This window comes from Castanea sativa, chromosome 4, assembly GCF_040712315.1.
Source record: "Castanea sativa cultivar Marrone di Chiusa Pesio chromosome 4, ASM4071231v1".
Classification (NCBI taxonomy): domain Eukaryota; kingdom Viridiplantae; phylum Streptophyta; class Magnoliopsida; order Fagales; family Fagaceae; genus Castanea; species Castanea sativa.
In genome coordinates this window covers 40,630,076-40,651,854 of record NC_134016.1, presented here as the reverse complement: position 1 = coordinate 40,651,854, position 21,779 = coordinate 40,630,076, and the positions used below count along the sequence as shown (strand labels likewise).

Sequence of the window (21,779 nt, the reverse complement as noted above, 5' to 3'; positions counted from 1 at the left end):
CACCACCTTCAACAAACACCCCCACATTTAAAGAATGTATAGAAAGACGATCACTCTTTCCATAATTCACAAGGTGTCTTAATGGTTTCTTGAAAGACATTTCAATGAAAAATTAGTAGAAATAATAGCTTCCCCCACAAGTTCTATGGTAATCAAGAACGTATTGCATTCATTGAGTTATTTCTCAACTTTATTCTTATAATGAATGAAACTCTAATGCCTCATCCTTGCTTACTTATAAGCATTCATAACAGACTCTTGTGCATACCACATTTTAGACAACTCAAGTATGTCAACTAAGGCATTTAACATATATTTCATCTAAAGAAATATTACAAAACATATATTGGGATTAAACACATTAATATCTAATCAAGTTCACACATGCCCAAAAAAAATATAGACTTGCATGTTTAAATAAGGCTATACATGCTCAAACAAATTAAAAGGCCATACATAGCAACTATGTATTATTCATATCAGTACATAATTAATATCTTTGGCCTAAAAGTGATCATTACACACTCTAACTAAAAGTGAAGCCCCATAATTACAGCCTCATTTTATCTATTAGAGGATCACTTGATGAAATAGAAAAGGCTAACCAAAAACTAAAAATGGCAGCCACACCCAAAAAATGAGTCTATTAAAATAGATTCAAAATATTTGACTCTAACCAAATTTTCTTTGTTCATCAAACCCATTAGCCATTGCAGATATAAGATGGCAGTCACACCACTGTCTCTGCATTTATCTATTACTCATAGATTAAATACCATAGACCTACTGCCATTACAATCTTGCACTGAATTCATAGGTCAAAACCTCACGAGCAATTCATAGATCACAGATTCACAGGTCACACCTGATATTGGCATGATTGAAGGGTCCCACGTGATGAAAACAAGCAATGTAAAAAACACTGCAAGATTAAATTACCATTCTATCAATGTTATCAAAATCTCAGTTTTCTAGGCAATTAAATTGGGCAATTGATAGCATAGGATCACAAAATAAAGCAGTTATTCATTGCCTTTCCATAACCACTTACTAAGAGATGCAAATAAAACATTTGCTTTGACTTTATCATCGAATTCAAGTCAAATGCACGGTGTTTGATTTTGCATCCACTTTAGACCAAGGCATGGCAGAATGAATCACACTCACACAAAAACATGATATCAGCGATTAACAAACAAAAAAGCTTACTAACATATAATATATTATAAGCCAGAGATATTTAATATTAAAAGACTACTACACAGTATGAGAGAACCACAAACAAAAGTCAAAGGAAAGGAATCCTGCACTAAAAACAAACCCAAACTATGCAGGAACAAAATAGATCAGCAAAAGTATAGACCACAACTAGTCAAACAAACATTCAAGAGGCAAATATCCTAATATAAAAATATAAAAAAGGAAGAAAGCAAGATCAACTAAATATACAACAATTTCAACCAGGCACGTAACCGGTGTTATCAAAAGATCAAAGTTCCCAATAAACACAAAAATAGTTTTCAAGTTTCACGCAGTGTATCTACTATTACCGATTTAGTGTTTTACAACAAACATAAATTCATTTCACCGTTAAATCACAAAAATAAATTAAAATATATTTTGAAATTTTGCTTTAAGACTTTTGGATATATTTTAACAATTTATTTTTGTGATAAAGGAAAAGGAATAAAACACAGATCTAAGAAAAAAAAACAATAACATAGATAGATGTACAAGGCAACAGTAACAAACAAATACTGAATATATATATATATATATATATATATATATATATATATATATATATAAAGAGAAATCTGCAAATAATTAAAAACTCACAGACCAAATGAGTGAATGATGAACGATTCAGATAAAGTCTTGTGTTTAATACAATCTTCTTAAAGTAGATTTTGCCTCTTATACAATCATTGTGGTGCTTTGAGACTCACGGACGTTTGCTTCCTAGGATAAAATGATCTACAACATGAAAACGAAGCACACAAGATCGTGCTCTGCGAACTACTCAATGTCTCTTGCTCTCTCTTTGACATCAAATGAATGCACAAAAATTCTCACTGGAGAGTTTTTTTCTAAAAAGTAGTTTTTATGAATGAGGGACTCTATAAAATTATACGTTACTGAACATGTATTCTATATCAGTAACAACTGTTGTGCATAGACTAACTAACTCAAAAAAATTAAAATAATAAAATATTATTATTTGGACAAGTAGGCCTAGTCCACATATACCAAAAACCCAATCCAATGTTCAACTCATGAGCATATAAACTCATATATTACCCAATTCATTTCCTATGTGGGACTCAAGATTTTTACCATTTTTAATAGCATCTTCAAGTGAACATAGAAATATTAATTTCTTATTCACTCCATGCTATTTTTCCAACAAAACCAGCCACAAATCCAGCAACCACCGTGACCCACTATCTTCACAGCTCCACCACAAATGCCAATGTCCATTGCTCCACACTGATCTCTCCATCGCTCCACACTTTCCATGCCTAACTGAGATAGAGAAAAGAGAGAACAAAACAAAGAGTGGAGAGAGAGAGAGAGAGAGAGAGAGAGAGAGAGAGAGAGAGAGAGAGAGAGAGAGAGAGGCTGAGATGTGAGAGAAAAGACTCTAGGGAAAGAGAGATGTGGGTCTGAATAGAGGAATAAAATATATTAAAATAATTTCGTAATCAGCTACGGTGAGGTTATGAATGTACCAATTGACTGTAGCTGGATTGCAAATTTTTTTTAGATTTAGCAACGCAGTTGAAGCATGTTTTTATGGGTTTGATGGCTAAAATAGTAACTAGGGGTTTTTACACCCCCAATGCCAGTGCCTTACGAGCTAGAGTTAGATAGACAAATTTGTTTAGCCTTAAAAATCATAATTTTAGGTTCCACATATATGCTTTATTTATTTCAACATATCACATTTTTTTCTCAAATTTTTTTTTTGTGGTGTGTGTGTGGAAAACAGGTTTTCCTATATTTAGTTGAAATCCTAAAAATAATCAGAAATCACTTTCTATTTTATTTATTTGTACGAAGATTCTTTAATAATTTTTGTAATTATAAATAATTATATGAAAAAAAACTTTAATTAACAAATGTACCCAAATAGAAAAATTTTCCCTATTTTTTGATCTATTTGGAATTTACACGAAAATTAAATGGAATAGTGACTGGTTTGAGCAAAAATGCCGTTTAGTAGAAAGTTGATGGTTAGTAAAAGCCAATTGATTGTTGGTCAACCATAGGTCAACGATAATCAATAATTGATTGGAAAAAAATGCTCATACACCCCCTGAACTTTGAAGTAGTGGCCAAAACACCCCTAAACTTTTTTATTAGCCAATTTGCTACCTAAACTATACGTAAATGCCAAATTAGTACCTCCGTTAATCTGCTGTTAAAAAAACTAATGGAATGATCATGTGAGACACACATGAGCTTTTAAAAAACAAACTCAAACCCCTTAATTTGAAACTTGGTGGATTGATGTAAAGAAGAGGAGCAAGGTCTGACCGGATTGACAAAACATTTCAAGAACACATTGAAACTCTTACCAACTTGAAGGGGCTTCAAATCCCCACACGAATCCAACAACACACATAAAACACCATAATTAGCATAAACACCTTGACCCATATACTCCACAATTTTTTTTTTTTTTTGCATAACTATGGAAATTTTATTGATGAAACAAAACGTACAAGATAAATTGGAGTTCACAATTAAACCAGAGTACCCAGACACTAACTACAACACACGCGACTACGCATCGACTATTACAACAAAACTAAACAAACAGAGAAGTCCTTAACCACACCAAACTACCAACAACTAAACATTACCAAAAAAAAAAACCCTGGGAAAATAGGCCACAGTTTCGCCAAGGCCAGTTGTTAGCCCAAGCAGAAACAACTCCTCCAACCACACTGAACGAAACCACGCAACACAGATGAATCCACTCCAGAACTTGTTCAACCTTGCCCTCTTCACAGAAACCCATCAAATCAACATTTGGTGGGTCACCGCATAATGGGTCACTCTCAATTTTATTGTTAAGCTAATTACTGTTCATCTTTTGCACGTTGGAGTGGTTCTTCTTCTTGTTACTTTGTTACTTTGAAGAAGGTTCAGGGTGGGATTTGTACTGAGTGTTGGTGCTTTGGCAGTGAAAGACACCACTACTGAGGCGGCAATAGGCCTTTGAGTCATGGGTATTGGGTAGTGCGTAGGTGTAGAGAGGTTTGGATGATGTGGGGTTGAGAGAGCTGAGATGAAAGTTGTGGTGCTATTTGAGGTCTCAGGTGGGAAGTGATAATGGAGTTTCTTGAGCCCTGAAGAGATATTAGAGAAGCTATCTCCTATCCGGTCAAACATTTCTTCTTTTCTTTGTTTAATCCATTGAGTTTTCAATTAAGGGGTTTGAGTTTGTATTTTTAAACCTCATGTGCATCTCACATGACTCTTCTGTTAGTTTTGACAGTACACTAATTGGAAGTACTGATTTGGCTGGTATGTAAAGTTTATGGAGTAAATTGGTCATTAAAAAAGTATAGGGGTGTTTTGACCACTACTTTAAAGCTCAAGGGGGGTATGAGCATTTTTCCCTAATTGATTTGCGAAAGAGAAAGGAGGCTAAGAGAGAGAAGTTACTAATTAGAACTCACTATATTTTTGGATAAAGCAATCAAAAATTAAACAAATTTTGATTAAATCAAATTTGATCTTCTATTAAAAAAAATTTAATTAAATGAGGCTTATTTTATACATATTTTCTAATTTAAATTTTATTTATTAATTAAATATGTATCGTCTATACTATTAATAAGAGGATTCCTTGTGATTTCATCATTTTATGTACTAAAATTCCTCATACAAATTCTTAAATTCTCATTTCTAAAAAAAAAAAAAAATTCTTAAATTCTCTAAAATACTCTGATCTTTTAGTTAGATAATTTTAAATTTAAAAACACTAACTAGTTAAAAGAGTAATTTACTATTTAAAAAAAGTTCATAAGTTTTAAGCTTTCAAACTTTTATCAACTCTCATGTAGAGAAAAATCCTAAAAATTAAGACACTATATCTATCTCACTTTTAAACATTAGGAGTATTTCACTAAACCCAAAAATAAAAAAACCTCATCAAATACACATAACGCGTGTGACGAGACTAGTGTATAAATACTGATCTTTTGTGAAACTGCCATTATTCCAATTAGATATCTTACGTTCTAATTTTCTACAAGTGTCTCCCCAATTTAAATTACCTATAACCTACTAAAACTACTTCAAACCCATATTAAACCCACTTCTAATCCATTCTTGGACCCCATTTAAAATTGCTTCCAATCTTGGGTTTCAGTCAATTTAACCGATAAAGTCTTTTGTTGTAAAATAAAAGATTTAGGGTTCAATCCTCGCCTACATAAAAAAATCAATTGATATTTTGACCTAATGATCAAGAGTAATTATCAAGAACAGAGACCATAGATAAGAGTTCAATTATCAAGTGCCTTTACGACATTTGTTAATAGACTATTTTAAAAAAGTTTTATTAATATCACTTTTTATACCACTTTTATTTTCTCATAAAAATATTTTCTTTAACAATGTTCCCACAGCATCCATTAACCTTCTCCTAATAATAACATGATCTTAACCGGTTAATCCCATCCAAGCCCAACAGCAGGTGACTGATCGAAGTTAGAACCCGAAAATCCAAATCCCAATATGGACCATCCAGACCCGTATTGAAAATATCACAATCCCTACCGCTCCGAATTCCAATCTCCAACACCAACCTGTTGAAATTTAAAGGCATTTTGCAGCCTCTCCTTTGTTCCTGCCTATGTGTGGTCTGAATCTGATCCATTTTCTCTAAATTCTTAAGATTTTTTTATTTCTTAAAATTTTTATATAACTATACTTTCATGGAGAAGATGGGTGCGAATGAGCCCAATTTGGAAGAGTTTTTTGAGCAGAGGAAGCGTATCAGGAACCCTCTTGTCCCTATTGGTAAAACCCCATTTTTGATTCCTTAATTTTCCATATATTTTTTTTTGTCTTTGTTATTGTTGTTGTTGTTTTTGTTGTTTCATTGTACTCTGGTTTGAACCTTAACATGTGTATGTGATTGTAAAGTCTTGACTTTTATTAAAATTGATGACATGTTTATGTAAATTTGGGATCTTTTTGAGATTGGGTTAGGTTATGTTCATCTGGGTTTCCTTAATAAGAGGAAAAAGAGATAGCTTTGTATGAGATATTGGGGGAAAACTGATTTATTGTATCCAGAAAGTCTCAGTTTGTGGGTCTAATAGAATTGGTGCAGATTGAGGCAATTTTATCTGGGTGTGGGATGGTTTGTCTTGTTTTGGGTGTATTTGTTAGATTGTTCAAAATTCTAATGTTAGAAATGTTCTTGGTCATTTGGAAAATATTTTGTCGATATTTTTCAGGTATAATCGGTGGTATTCTATGTAATCTGTCTATGGTTTTCTTTTGACTAGTTGAGTTCTCTATTGACTTATTTCTTTGCCATTGTTATTAATTATTATGGTCTTACTTTATTGTGAAAGCTTACTGCTCTGAGCTTTGGAGTGCATGCAACTCTATACTTCGGGGAGAATTGTATCTATCTTTTGAATCATATGTCACATTCTAGGAAGCATGGACACTTCATTTAGGGTTCCATACCTGTGTAATGTCGGTGTTGTTCCGGCTGTTTTATGTTATAATTTTTCAGAAATTGCTTGTGTCACTGTGTCGTACCCATACCTGTATCTGTGCTTCCTAGTTCACCTTGTTTGTTATGATCTTGATCCACGATGCTCCTCTCTCTCTCACCCTTGTCTTCTAATATTTTCTTTCAATTTTTATCTTATCCCTATAAGTATTATGTTGTCCATCAGGGTTCCATTTCCTTGCCTAGGACAGTGGCAGTCTGTTTTTTTACCCTCTGATTGCTTTTACAATGAAATGCTCTGGAGATTGGTTAATGACAGTTTGTGGGGGGTTTATTCTAGGGTTGAAATATGGTTGTATGATGAGGAATGATTTCCAAAGAGCTTCAAGGAAGCTGTGGGGTTGGCCATTTGGAAGCAATATCAAAATGTTTTAATCAATTTCATAAAGAGTAGTATTTCAAACTTTAAAGTTGATCTCGAGGTGAATTTTAGAAAGATGTTTTGGGTGATAATGGTAACCTAATGGAATACTTTCCCAATTTGTTCACGACTATGAATGTTACTCTAATAGTAGATCACTTTGGTTTGCAAAATGGCTTTGATATTCAGTACACTGCATATCCTGGATGGTAAATTGGACACGAAAATGTAACAAGATAACTGTCTCTTTTACTAACTTCCAACTCAAAGACTCTTTTTTTGTGTGGAGTGCAGGCTAGGAATATTTTTATTTATTTTTTTGTCTCCTCCTCTTAAACCTCCCCCCCAACCCCCCTCTTCCTACCATACTTTTTATGGGAAGTATTATTTTCTATAGGTAGCAAGATTTGGCATAAATCTGCTCACTAGAATGATTTGCTAATAAATGGAGTCATGTTAATCCACATTATTAACAGGTTGAAATAATGTTATGCTTTCTTTAATTTTTTGCTACCCTAATTTCAATTCTAACACAAACTGAATGCATTTGGGGTTAGTTACCAAATACATCATTATATAGAATCTGCTGAGATAAGGAGGCAAGTGTGGCTGAGTTTATGAAGTTCATTAATGGGGTCCTTCATTGGGATGTATGTTTTTTAAGGGCTGTCCATGATTGGGAATTGGAAGCTTTGTTGGGCTTCATAGATACCATTTATGGCTTTTTTTTTACCCTCTGATTGCTTCTCTAAGATTCAAGCTTTTGCAATGAAATGCTCTGGAGATTGGTTAATGATAGATTGTAGGGGTTTATTCTAGCGTTGAAATATGGTTGTATGATAAGGAATGATTTCCAAGGAGCTTCAAGAAGGCTGTGGGCTTGGCCATTTGGAAGCTTTGTCAAAATGTTTTAATCAATTTCATAAAGGGTAGTATTTCAAACTTCAAAGTTGATCTTGAAGGTGAATTTTAGAAAGACATTTAGGGTGGTAATGTTAACCTAATGGAAGACTTCCCCAATTTGTTCAGGTCTATGAATGTTACTCTAAACATAGATCACTTTGGTTTGCAAAATGGCTTTGATATTCAGTACAATGCATATCCTGGTTGGTAAATTGGACATGAAAATGTAATGCTAACTGTTGCTTTTACCAACTTCCAACGTGGAGTGTAGGCTAGGAATATAATGATTTTTTTGTCTCCTCTCCCCCCTTCCCCCCCCCCCTACTTTTCATGGGAAGTATCATTTTCTATAGGTAGCAAGATTTGGCCTAAATCCTCTCACTATAATGATTTGCTAATAAATGGAGTCAGGTTAATCCACATTATTAAAGGGCTGAAATAATGTTATGCTTTCTTTAACTTGTTGCTACTCTAATTTCAATTCTAACACAAACTGAATGCATTTGGTGCTAGTTACCGAATATATCATTTAAATTCAGTAGTATAAGGTTGCATTTGGAATTAGAGTTTAAAGTCAGCTTATTCTACTATTTAGCTTATTTTTGTTACTATTCAGCTTATTTATTGTATTATTCATGGATCCGACTTTACTATTTCAGCTAGCTTTTAACTTTATCTATAGTACTTTCAGTAAAAAATTTTCAGTTTCAGTTAAATAAGCTGTTCCCAAACGGACCCTAACTGTGTTGGACTGATTATGGCTGGATTTTCTACTGGACTTCATTGTTACCTGGCATGAACCTGACCTCTTAATGAATCTTTTTAGCAACTGGATTTTCAGGGGTTTAGTTATGTCTTTGGATTGTTGGTTTCATTATCTTTGCTTGTTGGAACCCTTCTCTTAAGTGTTATACGTTTTAGATTGTTGGTTGATTCTCTTTCTCTAATGTTTTTGTGTTGGTCTTTTAATGTTTACTTACCATCACAGATTTTTTTTTGGGGGTAAGTTAAAATAAATTTTACCTGGCTTTGGTTTTTAAAATGTAATTCTTGAGCTGTGTGTTGTTGGTTTTATAAGCTGATTTTCTGAAGTTCAATATTTATGTCACACTTTCCTTTCATCACTACCTTAAATGTTTTATTTTTTCACTCCAATGAATACTTAGTATCTGTTTGTTTTTGATGTATGTAAATATTTCAGGTGCACTTATGACAGCTGGTGTGCTCACAGCTGGCTTAGTCAGTTTCAGACGAGGCAATTCTCAGTTGGGTCAGGTGCTAATGAGAGCTCGTGTGGTTGCCCAAGGTGCTACAGTAGCACTTATGGTTGGTACTGCCTACTACTATGGGGAGAATCCTTGGAAATCTAGATAGACCCTGTAAACTGCTCTTGATTCCCACCTCCTCAGCTCTCCAGCTGATGGCGATTTTATCTGTCAGCAACAGTCAATGTTATTCTACAACTTCATTTGACACAAATTTGAAATGCAATTTTATGCCAATATATTAGCTATGCTGAATAAAATAACCTTACAGAGAGATCCAGAATGAGTGCTATTAGTCTATGTCTGGTGAGTAACTAAATGAGCTCATGGCATTCCATCTATGTACAACTGATTCTAGATTCTATCCTTGCTCACTCGATTGCTTTAATATAAAGCATGGCTGAGATGAGGTCTTCAGAAAATAAGACAATATTTGGTGATTTGAATGATTTTTAGGAAGTTTGCAATATAGCATATATATTGGAATCTGGATGAGAGGGAAAAGAAGTTGGCTCAGATTGTTGGGAAATTTTCACTTTTTCATTCTATACACCATTTCACGCTTTGCCCCATGAACTATCGAAATGCATGATTGTCTCCCCAAAGTTATAACTTTGTAACTCCCCAAAGTTATAACTTTGTAACACTTAACCCTCTGCAGTTTGTTTTGGGTTTAGGTCTAGTGGAATTTAGCATTAAAAGACCAATTTACCCCTCCTTCCAAAACAGATGATAGGGTTATACTGGTTTTTTATTGCTAAATTCTGGTATACTTAACACCAAAGTAGATGGTAGGAGGTTAAGTGTTACAGGGTTATAAATTTTGGGGGTCATAAATTTAGGTGGCCGCGGGTGCATTTCAATACTTAGGAGGGTAAATTGTAAAATAGGGTATAGTTTAAGGTGAGAGTGTAATTACCCCTAAATTGTTTGATTTTTTCTACGAAGATAATTATTGCATGAATAACTAGTTCTTGAATATAGCAATTGTCCTAGATGAAGTAGTGCAAGTATCTTTAGTTGAACTCCAACAGGTTAGGATTTGAATAAGGAACTTCAAATGAGAGCATTTAAAAAAAATACGTAAATGTTGGAGATGTTCTTTCATTAAACAATTTTGGCAAGGTATGTATGATTTTATATGATCATAATACGAATATGATCAAAAAAGGCTTGCAGTTTTTCTTATGGAAAATTATTTAATACTCTGGGTGCAATGTTATCTTCTCTCACATAAATGGTAAGTTTTCTCATAAATTTAATAGTGAGATCTATTATTATTTGTAAAAAGTAAGCAGGGCTCTCATGTGACAAATTTCGTTACATGTTAATGGTGAATGGATTAGGTGTTGGGTTTCGTTACATGTTAATGGTGAATGGATTAGGTGCTGGGTTTGGTACCCCATGTCGGTCCTTCATGTATCATGGTTGCTATAGATCTTCACTGGTCAAGTTTGGAGGTTGAAGAGCTTGCCCCTCAAACGCTAGTACACAGCTGAAGGGCTCTGGTGTTACCATGTCAACCACTAAGCTCAAAAAGAAGCCTGTCATGGGCTGGGGCCTATATCTTGTTTGATTGCCAATGTTCAATATATATGAATCACCCCAGCTGCAGTTTAGCATTTATTTTTAAGTGTACCTGCTGGAAGATTGTACTACTTGTGTGTGTCCATCCACACAATAGCTGCAAATCATAGATTTTCATGTTTTACAAAAGGACCTTGGATGATTGCCATGTTCCCCCATTATCATCGGTCATTATCACTGTTGTATAGGACTACGACTTCTTTGAGATCTGAGTGAAATATTTGATGCTCATTGCACGGAAGCACACTAATTGAAGGTCCACTTTGGGCTCCATATCTTAAAACTTGTGGTCCAATTGGATGGCCTAGCTAAATTGAACTGGTCACATATTGTTGCCCTTTGAGCTTGAGGTGATTAAGGGTCAGCTAAAAGAACTGCAACTTTTATGTATCTGAACACAGATTAACAGTGGATACCGTGCCAGTAAGTGACTTCAGGCCTTCAGGGTTGAAGCGGCCGGCCCTTTAATTAGATCTTAGTGGTAATGAACAAGGCTATAGTTATAGTTATTGTTATGTGTCTTTGGGAGAAGGTTTGGAGAGAAATCTTTCAAAATTCTCATATATTTTTATATTAAATGTAAATTTTAAAAATCTAATCGTTGAATTGCATATTCTTATTATACCCTTCATGCTTGCAAAATTTCAAGAAGATAAAAAATCAATTGCTATGTCATTAATCAAATGTTTAAAATTTAAATTTTTATAATCTAAAATTATGTATAAAAATAAGTTTATTGATCAAATAGTAAATAATATACAATTTGAACGAAATTTGATATGCATATTAAGAACATAAGGAGCATATAATTAAACAGTTAGATTTTCAAAATTTACACCCAATAAAATGATATATGAGGAGTTTGAAGGGTTTCTTTCTAAACTAGTTTGGAGAGAAATCTTGTTATTTTATTTTATGTATATACTTAAGACTAGCAAACTATAACTCAAGTGTCTTTTTCTCATTTTATAATTTTATTTTTGTTATTAGGAGTTGGGTAAATAAATCAAATAAGGATGGATAAATTGTTACATTAGTCTTTGAACAAATATGATTTTTTTTTGAATGTTATGTTTATCTTATAATATCATTTATTTTATGGTTTGATGTTGGAAAAGTAGGCTGGAAAATATTATTATTGACTGAAATATCAGTTTGGACATTGGTTTCCTTTGAAGAAACCAATTGTTGTTTTATGTTGTGAGGTGTGCCAGAAATACCAATATCACTCATCGAGTACCAAATGCTAAGCTTGGTGTTCAAACATTGAGTGGCTAGAAGCTAAGCTTGATGTCGGTATCAGAGCCAACTTATGGATAATTCACATATTGAGCAATTAGAAGCTAAGTTTGGTGATTTAAGTTTTTGGTAACGAAAAATTTTAGGGACACAACTTTTGCTATAATTTGCTCACGTAGCAAGTCGTGAGTGGTGGAGTTATGGACCTACCACTTTTACTCTACTACTCACAACTTGCCAAGTGAGCAAGTTGTGGCAAAAGTCGTGTCCATAACATTACTCTTTGGTAACAAAAGTGAAGTTGCTGCAACTAGTCTACAACTAAGTTGCTAGTCTAAACCTTAGAAAGGTGTTCTCGAAGTCTTGAGTGGACATTCACGTGCAACAAATACAAAATAGAAGAGCCTATGGATTTAGAAATACTTGTGATTACATGAATAAATACTACATGAGATAGTAATGGAATTGTGGGATCTCCCCCATCTAGATGGCGGAGATTGATCGGGTTGGTTGAAATTGGGTTTTCATGCAACAACTGATCAAAATCGGTACCTGAGATTGGAGATTTGCCACTGTCCGCCACAGCATCAGGTTGGTTGTTTTTCGAGTTGGATCCAATTGGTTGGGGTGGGTGTGTTAGACAACCCTAATTGGTATAAGAGTCAAGTTCTGGATAATTTACGCATTGAGCAGCTTGAAACTTTGACCCTAATTTTTATTTGTAGCACCTCACAATGAACAAATCAGAACATAAAAAGAGTAATTAGTTTTCCTTCTTACTGAACAGCAAGCTATCTAAATATATGATTTTATAAGATAAACATGACATTCAAATTTTAAAAAAACGCATCTTTATCCGCTAAAAATAAATAAGATTTATTCAAAAACTAAACAATTTATCCCAAAAATATCTATTTATTTAATTCCTAGTAACATAAGCACTATTTTATAATGATAACAAATCCATTACAGAGACATAGGGATGGGCATGCTAAATCTTACCATCCTGACCAAATATATTGTCATCTAATGCAATGTCATTGCCACGAATAGTTTTTACTTCTTTTTTTCCCCTCTACTAAGTCACAAAAACAAATCCGACAAATAGTTATTCCCTTGTTTGCATGTGGTGAGAAGCATCACACCTGCATGGTTCCTTGTAAACTATTTAAGAATAGACTTCTTGTTGATGTTTAGTATAATTGTGTGCATATCAAATGCATCAATCACTTTTGTTTTGTTTGTTTTTCCCTTGAAAGTTCACCTATTAGATTTCTTGGTTGGCCACCACTACTGCAAGTCTGACAAACAAACATTAATTGCTCAGTGCCTTCATATAATTGCAGCTCAAATCACACTTTTGTTCACTCAAGTTGCTTGTATGCTCTCGCTAAAAAACAAAGAATTTTACTAATGTGTACCAAAAAAAGAAAAAAGAAAAAAAAGAGGTTCATACGCAGAACTACAGAAACTGAACTGATATGCCACATTACGATAGATTGATAGTAAAGAAGTGACAATCTTTTTTTTTTTGTTCTGAGAGTAGAAGTGACAACCTTTTACACAGGCGTTGCGTCTTTTTAATTCTTTTTTCTCTCGTGGGCTGAATAGTAATGCCTGTCATTATCAAGAGATGGAAGACAAATTTGATATGATAGGCTCTTTTACCTTAGAAATTTTATTGTCAGTAAGTATACTTTCTTTGGTGATGCCTATTGGCCTGTCAATGTGAAATCAAATAATGGTCTGTGACGCTTTTCTTTTGGCACTGGGCAAAGTTCATTTTCTTTCAAAAGGGCCCCGCCTACCTTACGAGTTATCTAATCTCTGAAAGATTCTATACATGCATTATGCTCTCTCTCTCTCTCTCTCTCTCTCTCTCTCTCTCTCTCCTATGAACTTGATTTGGATTTTAATATTATTCTTGCAAATATATGCATCTAGGGTTGTCTATGTGACAGGTTTGTGCCCAACCTAAACTCAAACCGAAAACTTCGGGTGGATAAAAACGTAACCTGAAACTAATCTAGAAGACTTATCAAATCGGCTGGTTTAGGTTTTTTCGAGTGTTGGATTGCATTGGTTGGTTTTGGGTTTTGTCACTAGAGCTGAGATTTAGCTGGATTCGTCAAGATCTAGCCGATATTTGGTTGGATCCGTTGAGATGTGTCCTAGATTTTGTCGGATAACAATGAGATCTTACTGAATCTTGTAGGATCTAGACTAGATTTCAATGAGATCTCACCATTGGATCTAGCTCGGAATGTTTGAAAATACACTGGAATTGATGTATTTGGGCGTGTCGGGTTTCATGGGTTTTGAAAAGCGAGACCCATAATTGACCTGCTGAGGTAAGGATTCACCTAGAATAGTCGGATTGGGTGGCAGCGGGTCGGGTTGGACGGGTGGTTGGACACCCCTATATGGGTCTATATTTGCTTTTGCAAGGCTTTGAGGCAAGCAGCTTCCAAGGATAGAAGAAAAAAGAAAAAAAATAGAAAAAAAAGAAGAAGAGGAGAAAATAGAGTCTGTGATGGGTCAATTTGATGGTGTTGCTGTATAGAGTTTCTGGTGCAAATACCATATTGGAACTGTTAATGTTTGATTAATTAATTTCGTTAGACCTGATTTATGGTGATTGGCGTCGATTAATGTTATTGGAGGGATTTGATTTTATTTCCATAATTTATGTAATCTCATTTGAGTTCATTTATATTTCTATGTTTGATGTAATTTCATGAGTCTATTAAACGGTCGTCCCAGGACTTACTATTGTGGAGATTGTTGATCGTGGGCTAATGAAGTTTGGGTTCTTTTCTTTATCTCATGCTTGGTGGCGATTCCAAATTATCCTACGTAATGATTCCTAAGTTCTGTTTTCATTACTTTAATTGGTAGTGAAATAGTGATTCCTTAGTCCTATCATTTTGTTCTTTTTGTTTCCTCAAACATTAAGTTCCCTTTGGAGAGTTCACTGTCTTGCATTAGTACTCCCAAACCTTGGTTCTATAACTAAAATGTCACCCTATGCGCGCATATGATCAAGCTTAATCCTATGCATCCCAATCCCATCGACGTAATTAAAAAGAAAGAAGCCTCCAAAGAGATGATTAGATCCAATATGAGAGGGATGTGATATATTCACTAGCAAACGAAGAAGGGAAGGGCCATCCTAACTTTTAAAAGTTTCCCCTCGTAATTTTTACAAAATTAAAAATTAAAAAATATATGTAATTTTATGAATTGGAATTCCTAAAAATAAAATATAGCTTAGCCATTGGATATATCCTGGTGACATAAAATAAAAATCCATAATTACTCGCTCACACTCATTAATGTATACTTCGTACACATAGCGTATATAATTTCATGCACAATAATTAAATTTTTTATGTTCACATTTAAAATGTGAAATAGATAATATGTATAGATAATGTATAATAAAGAGTGTGGGATAATTAATATCCAATAAAATTGCTAAAGTCACATCCATTCCCTAAAGAAACTAGCTGCATGGAAGTTAAAACCAATTCTCTAGGAGACATGAATATGAAATCTTGTGTGAGAGGGTGCACCATAATTTTGGTGTGATCACCTTCCCTCCACTACAAACAATAATAACATATACATAATTATAAAAATACATAAGATTACTGACACCAGATAGTAAATGCTCTTATCCTCAATGAATTTACCACACGATATTCTTTTTCTACATGATGAAGAAATGAAAATGATGAAGGGAAAGTTTACTAGGGGGGAAATTGAACAGGGATAGCTCAAAGAGACAAAAATGAAGAGATATAAATGTTGAAGTTCCTTTTGGTAATATAATTTCCTCTTTAGACAAACGACAGAGAGGTATCAATATTTGAGGTTTGATGGAGGAATACTTAGCTCCAATACCTACCACCCATCTCCTTCAACACACATTGAGAAGCTTGTGTATGCATGAGAACTCTCAATGGGTTTATGCAGTCTTTTGGAGAATCTTACCTAGAAATTATCCACCACCCAAGTAAGCATCACCACATTTAAAAGTGAGTTTTGTCTCCACCAGAAAGACAAAAACGATAATATGATAATGATTCCAAATTAATTACAAGCCTTTTTCATATTCTCTGCTTTTAAATCCTTGTGTATTTTTAACAGTTGGGGTTTCCAAGGAGTAGCAAAAAACAGCTCAAGAATAAATAAGAGGAACTGGTACTCAGTCAAAGTTACACTCTTCTCTCTCTTTTAGTTTGTGTACTTTCTTATGCAATATATAAGGCACAAAAGTAAAGCTTCACGGCCAATATGTTCAGGATGCTGGCATGGGAGGATGGCTTCTGCAACTTTGTTGAACCAATAGCTGACTTTGATTCCGGGACCGCCTCATATGTTCACAAAAACTTTGATCCTCAACTTAGACTGCAACCTGAGCTCTTTTTCAAGATGTCCCATGAAATTTACAACTTTGGAGAAGGGTAAGAAATAAACGACCATCGTGTGCATGTATATGTCTCACTTTGTTAGGATTTTCAAAATCAAAAGAGTTAAATTTTTTAAAGGCCAATTTTTTCTTTGCAGTTTGATTGGACAAGTTGCTGCAGATAACAGTACTCATAGATGGTTTCACAAAGAATTCAGTGATCAAGAACACAACTCATCTGCATGGAAAAGCATAGGAGACTGGGTGAGTTCTTCTTGATGCATCCCTTCTTGGGAACTCAAAAGCTTTGATCCATCCATCGTTACTAAATGCATGAAACTATCTTTAACTGCATTTCTTTTTGTATCAGCCAAGGACATGCAGAGCTCAGTTTCAATCTGGTATAGAGGTTTGAGTACAACCATCACTTTTCCTCTATGTCACCTAGTAGTCACCTACTAACCTTCTTGGTACTCTTTTTGTGCATCGACGCAACATTTATCATCATAATCATCGTTATTGATATATGCTATGGCGGTGTTGGTGTGTGTATATATATATTTTACACTACACTTACCGGCTACTGGGTAGTTTTCCCTTATGTCTAATTGTACCTCACTTGTGGAGGGGTGCGAATCGGTCTATATAAGGTGCGGTGAACCATAATGGTTTGGTATAATTAGTTCAGTTATTCTTTCATTTTTTCTGGAACTAAACACAATATAGTCAACACCCTAAACCATATCATAGTTATTGAAAAACCCAAATATTCCACACAAAAAAGACAAACAAATTCACAATTTTTCTCTAAAAAACGTCTTATTTCAAATCACAAAAAAAAAGAGACAAAACCCAACCCATAAAAGATAAAAACAAAACCGTTGAAAATAGAATACACAAATGAACTTGTTAGAACGCATTGCAAGGATGAGCAATTACCGATTTTTCCAAAAGTTTAAACTGTTAGGAAATGGTGAATTTAATCACTTAATCATAAGTTTAACACACCCCCTCACTTGTGAGCCTAAACTTCCCCTTAATAAATGGGGGTTCAACAAGTGAAAATTTAACATTTTAAATGGGAGGTAAAGTAAAGCCAGAGATCGAACTCAGGATTTCCTACTCTAATACCATGTTAAATTACCGATTTTCTAAAAAACTTAAGTTGTTTGAAAATTGTGAATTTAATCACTTAACCATAAGTTTAACAGAGCATAGTAATTAAAATATAGTTGTGACAAAGAGAACAAAGGAGAACGGGGAACTTTGAGAATAGTGGCATCTAGCAATAGAGGATTGTGGGAGCAAACGATGAAGTTGAGAGAGAGGGAGAGAGAGAGGAGAGGGGGAGACTTGTTTTAGGGAGGTTAACAAGAGAGAGGGTGAATGTCTAATATGACCTAAATAAATCTAACCTAATGGTTCAAATTGAAACGACTTTGTATAAAGCTTAGTGGCTTATATGTTAAAATGAAGTTGTATGATTTTATTTATTTATTCTTATAATAATTTGATACTAAAACAACATCATTTTAGACTTGATGTTAATATCAAGTCCAAAACAACATAGTTTTAGCATTAACTTTTCTTTTATAGAGAAAACAAAACCTCGAGGAACAACATATTTTAAAAAAATTATAGGTAGTTTTTAAAATTGAAATCTTGAACAACATTTTTTTATAGGTGCTTTTTAAAGTGTAAAAATTGCTAATCATATTGGCTGTCTTTGGTACTCCCAAAATGCCGCCGACCACCACACCAGACACCTATAGTAGAGCCTTGAAGTGGCTGGTTTGGATTGGCACCAGCTGGTTTTGTTAGTGTCGGTCGGATCTTGAATAGGTCCAATAGCGTATGTTGATATAATAATAATAATAGTAATAATAAAAAATAAAAAAAAGAAGCAAGTCTATAAGAAAGTTACCAAGAAAGAATTTGGAGGTTCATGAAATGAATTACACGGTAGAATGTTCATTCCAAACATATTAAAATTTTGAGTTTGCCTCTTAGAGAGAGAGAGAGAGAGACTTGTTACTACAATTAAATGTAACTAACCACCGTATACCCTTGGTGCGATAGTTACTTGGTGCGATAGTTATTATATAAGTATAAGTACTTGTGGGGTGTGAGAAGGAACCAATGAGGTAAGGGTCGAAGTTTAAGTCTCCAAGAAAAAGATTCACACATATATATACTTAGATTAGGTTAGAGTAGAATTTTTATCTTGTATAAAAAAAAAAAAAAAAGTGCAACTAATGTCCCCTGAGTGTTTGTTTCTAAAAAATAAAAAAATAAAATAAAAAACATCTTAAGCTTGTGATGGTCTTAGTAGTTACATTCACCAGGAAATAGAACTATTTAATGGTCCAGATTAATAATACACATTTTAAGATGTGCACCAAGTCAGTGTCACGTAAATGAAATAAAATCTTAAAAATGGAAACCATATTTACGCACAAGAAAGTATTTGAAATATTAATAGATATTTTCCATAAATATTGCAGACAATCTCTCTAATTGCAGTACAAGAAGGTGTTCTTCAATTGGGAGCTGTTAACAAGGTTTTTCTCTCCCTCCAACTAGCTAGATATGTCTGTAGTGTACACTCACTCAACATACATCAATATCCATCATCGCTCTCATTCATGTCATTTCAGGTAGCAGAAGACCACAGCTACGTTGCTCAAGTACAAAATATATTCAGTTATTTTCATGGTGTCCCTGGTTTCCTCCTACCTCATCCAACATCATCATCACCAATAATACCATTCAAGCTTCACGAGTTCAACCATTGCAGTCCACATTACACTCCACCTTCTCATACAGTTCCCTCTTCCTTGTCAACAATGGAACACCTCTATAATACTAACTTCAATCAGCAGCTGATGATTACTTCTTCAATGAGCAGCCTCGAGGCGCTCCTCTCGAAACTCCCTTCTGTGGTGCCAACACCATCCCCACCTTTGCTTCACTTGCATGATTATTCACCACTTGAGTTTTCTATCCCCTCACAAACCACTGGAGCTGGTTGGAGCTCGAAGGAAGTAGATAGAGAGGAGGGAATGAATGAAGAGAAAGAACACGTGTGGGATTAGAAGTTCCATGTATTAGAGAGCAGAAGACTGAAACCGTGAAACGTAAGTTTTCATGATTAAGTTGATATTAAATATTAATTACCCTTAATTTTTCCATCTTTACTACTTTTTGAGTCCAAATGGAAGTGGAAAATTTCTCACCTTGTGTCAAACTACTAGCAATTTAGCATAATTTTCATGGAAGAATCGGTAGAAAACAAGATAAAGATATTGCGTCCAACTTGGTTAGACATACATGAACTATAAGCTAGGACTAATTTGGCTGCTAGAGCAGTATTTGATTTTCATATATAATACAATACTTTTATTTTGCTAAGCTCATATATCTGAATGAAAGTTGTAAGGACACAATTTTTGTACCTAAGTCTGAAGTAAAAAAGGGTGTAGGCCCAAAAAATCTAATACAATGAATTTGTAGAGAGTAGATTAGAAAATTAGGTTGTAGTAAGCTTAGACAATGATCATAGTGAGTAAAAAATGACATTAGAATAAAGATGAACTGATATTATTTAAAGAAAATCATCCTCGGACACAATCCGAGGTGGTTAATTCTTATATCTAATTATTTTGGGACTGATTATAAGTATTGTTATTGACTCTACAATGTTTTTTTTTTCTTTTTCTCCGATCCCCCATTCTTTGGATCTTTCCTTTATTTTATACTATCTTCCCCCTCTATCTCTACCCTCCACATGTAGATCAGATTGCTGATGTTAATCCTTGTCCCATCAGCACATTCTTGAAGCATTTGGGAGTAGCTGTAAGGTTGAAAAACCACTGTTTAGGTATCATTTCCTCATTAATGCGGTCAGAGAGTTAGATACAGAGTATTCAATGCGGTGGTAGCAGATTTCTCTTAGATATTTCATAGTTTTCTTTTGTCCTGTATTCTCATGATGCATATCCTTATTAACAGAATCTCTTAGAACGTTGGTTCTAGGTGGCAGACCGTACCTTCTGACTTCTGTTTCGTTCAACCGAGGAGACATCTCTCTTCGGACCCCCTCCTCGGAACATTGTAACTTGACCTCTTTCTTTATTCATCAATGCTGACCTCCCTAACAATGTTTATCCCGTAACCTCGGACCTGAAGGCTTCCTCAGTCTCAGCTATCCCCACATTGTAGCTGTCTTGTTCGGCCTGATCCTTGGATTTCTTAGCTTCCTCCAGCTTTTTCTTCAGTAGCTTGATTTGCTCCCTAGCAGCAACAAGATCACCCTCAATTTCGCGGAGTTGCTTGCACCGAGTTTCGGCCTATCTCTCCTCCCCTTCCAGCGCTGCCTCAGCGCTTTTCTTCTCCCTCTCGACCTTGGTAAGTTGGGTGTTTAGCTTTTTCACCCTCTTCTCGGCCACGTTGAAAGCCTCAACAGTAGCCACTCGCCTGCCCTTCTTCTCTTTCATCTGATAGTGGGAATAATCCACCAATTCCTTGGCCCTAAAAGTGGCTTGGATAGCCTACAGAGGAAATTTAGCAAGTAAGTAAGGGCAAAGGTAAAAAAAAAAAAAAAGTAATAATGACAAAAATGAGCAAAAGTGAACAAATGAATAAACATGTTTAGCTTGAATGATTTACTAGAGCCAAGTCTCTCTTTAGGCTTAAAATCACCTTGTGTTTCTTGAGGGTCCATAGATCAGCCATGTCGTTGGGTAGAAGCAGAGCTTGCTGTATAGTGTCTGCCACATACCCAGCCTTTCCGTATTGAGGTCCCTGATTGAGGAGTTCGCAGGGAAAGGGGACTCGTCTAGCACTAGGGGAGGGTTCCAGTTTGGAACCCTTAGTGCGAAGATCGCGCCCTCTGTCACTAAGCGCCCTATCACTCAAAGACCTTGTCTGGGTAGTCTTGGCTACCTTGGCCCCTCTTTGGGGCTCATCTTCCTTGGAGGGAACAACCCGACTTTCTTTTACCATGTCTTTCCCCTTTTGTTTCCTTTTTCTCTTTTATTTGTAGCTTCCTGCTGAGGATCATGGGACATGGGGAGACAAGGGTGTTTAGCTTAACTGATAGTCTTGGGCACCTTACCCCTAACGTGGGACTCCATCATCTTCATAAGGTTGCCCCTAGGTTTATGCTAAATCCCCATTATTCAGGAATGTTTGTGTCGTCTTGGATGTTGCTTACTTGAGCCAAAGGGAGGTGGCAAGGGT

General features: G+C 34.9%; 2 protein-coding genes across 5 annotated transcripts; both read left to right on the top strand.

The window, feature by feature from the left end:
• Nucleotides 1–5,678: 5,678 nt before the first annotated feature.
• On the top strand, nucleotides 5,679–9,802 carry LOC142630224 (RING-H2 finger protein ATL48-like). The gene is made up of 2 exons (XM_075804197.1): nucleotides 5,679–6,039; nucleotides 9,235–9,802. Exons 1-2 carry the CDS (start codon nucleotides 5,955–5,957, stop codon nucleotides 9,405–9,407), a joined length of 258 nt encoding a protein of 85 aa, XP_075660312.1. The 5' UTR covers nucleotides 5,679–5,954; the 3' UTR covers nucleotides 9,408–9,802.
• Nucleotides 9,803–15,992: 6,190 nt separating this feature from the next.
• LOC142630221 (protein RICE SALT SENSITIVE 3-like) lies at nucleotides 15,993–19,965 on the top strand. 4 transcript variants are annotated; one of them, XM_075804190.1, is made up of 7 exons: nucleotides 15,993–16,142; nucleotides 16,277–16,330; nucleotides 16,411–16,593; nucleotides 16,697–16,802; nucleotides 16,909–16,947; nucleotides 19,043–19,099; nucleotides 19,196–19,965. In XM_075804190.1, exons 1-7 carry the CDS (start codon nucleotides 16,006–16,008, stop codon nucleotides 19,631–19,633), a joined length of 1,014 nt encoding a protein of 337 aa, XP_075660305.1. In that variant the 5' UTR covers nucleotides 15,993–16,005; the 3' UTR covers nucleotides 19,634–19,965. The 4 variants fall into 4 exon arrangements, with proteins under 4 accessions (XP_075660305.1, XP_075660306.1, XP_075660307.1 ...); XM_075804191.1 differs by having other exon boundaries at nucleotides 16,432–16,593; nucleotides 19,196–19,963; XM_075804192.1 differs by having other exon boundaries at nucleotides 16,009–16,164; nucleotides 19,196–19,963.
• Nucleotides 19,966–21,779: the final 1,814 nt, after the last annotated feature.

What these genes read in the sequence shown, in the direction of transcription:
- LOC142630224 (XM_075804197.1), top strand. Translation starts at nt 5,955, where the DNA reads ATGGAGAAGATGGGTGCGAATGAGCCCAATTTGGAAGAGTTTTTTGAG. An exon ending in GAACCCTCTTGTCCCTATTG is followed by an intron (nt 6,040 to 9,234) that starts GTAAAACCCCAT and finishes TAAATATTTCAG; the next exon opens with GTGCACTTATGACAGCTGGT.
- LOC142630221 (XM_075804190.1), top strand. Translation starts at nt 16,006, where the DNA reads ATGGAGGAATACTTAGCTCCAATACCTACCACCCATCTCCTTCAACAC. An exon ending in AGAATAAATAAGAGGAACTG is followed by an intron (nt 16,331 to 16,410) that starts GTACTCAGTCAA and finishes ACAAAAGTAAAG; the next exon opens with CTTCACGGCCAATATGTTCA. An exon ending in AATTGGGAGCTGTTAACAAG is followed by an intron (nt 19,100 to 19,195) that starts GTTTTTCTCTCC and finishes ATGTCATTTCAG; the next exon opens with GTAGCAGAAGACCACAGCTA.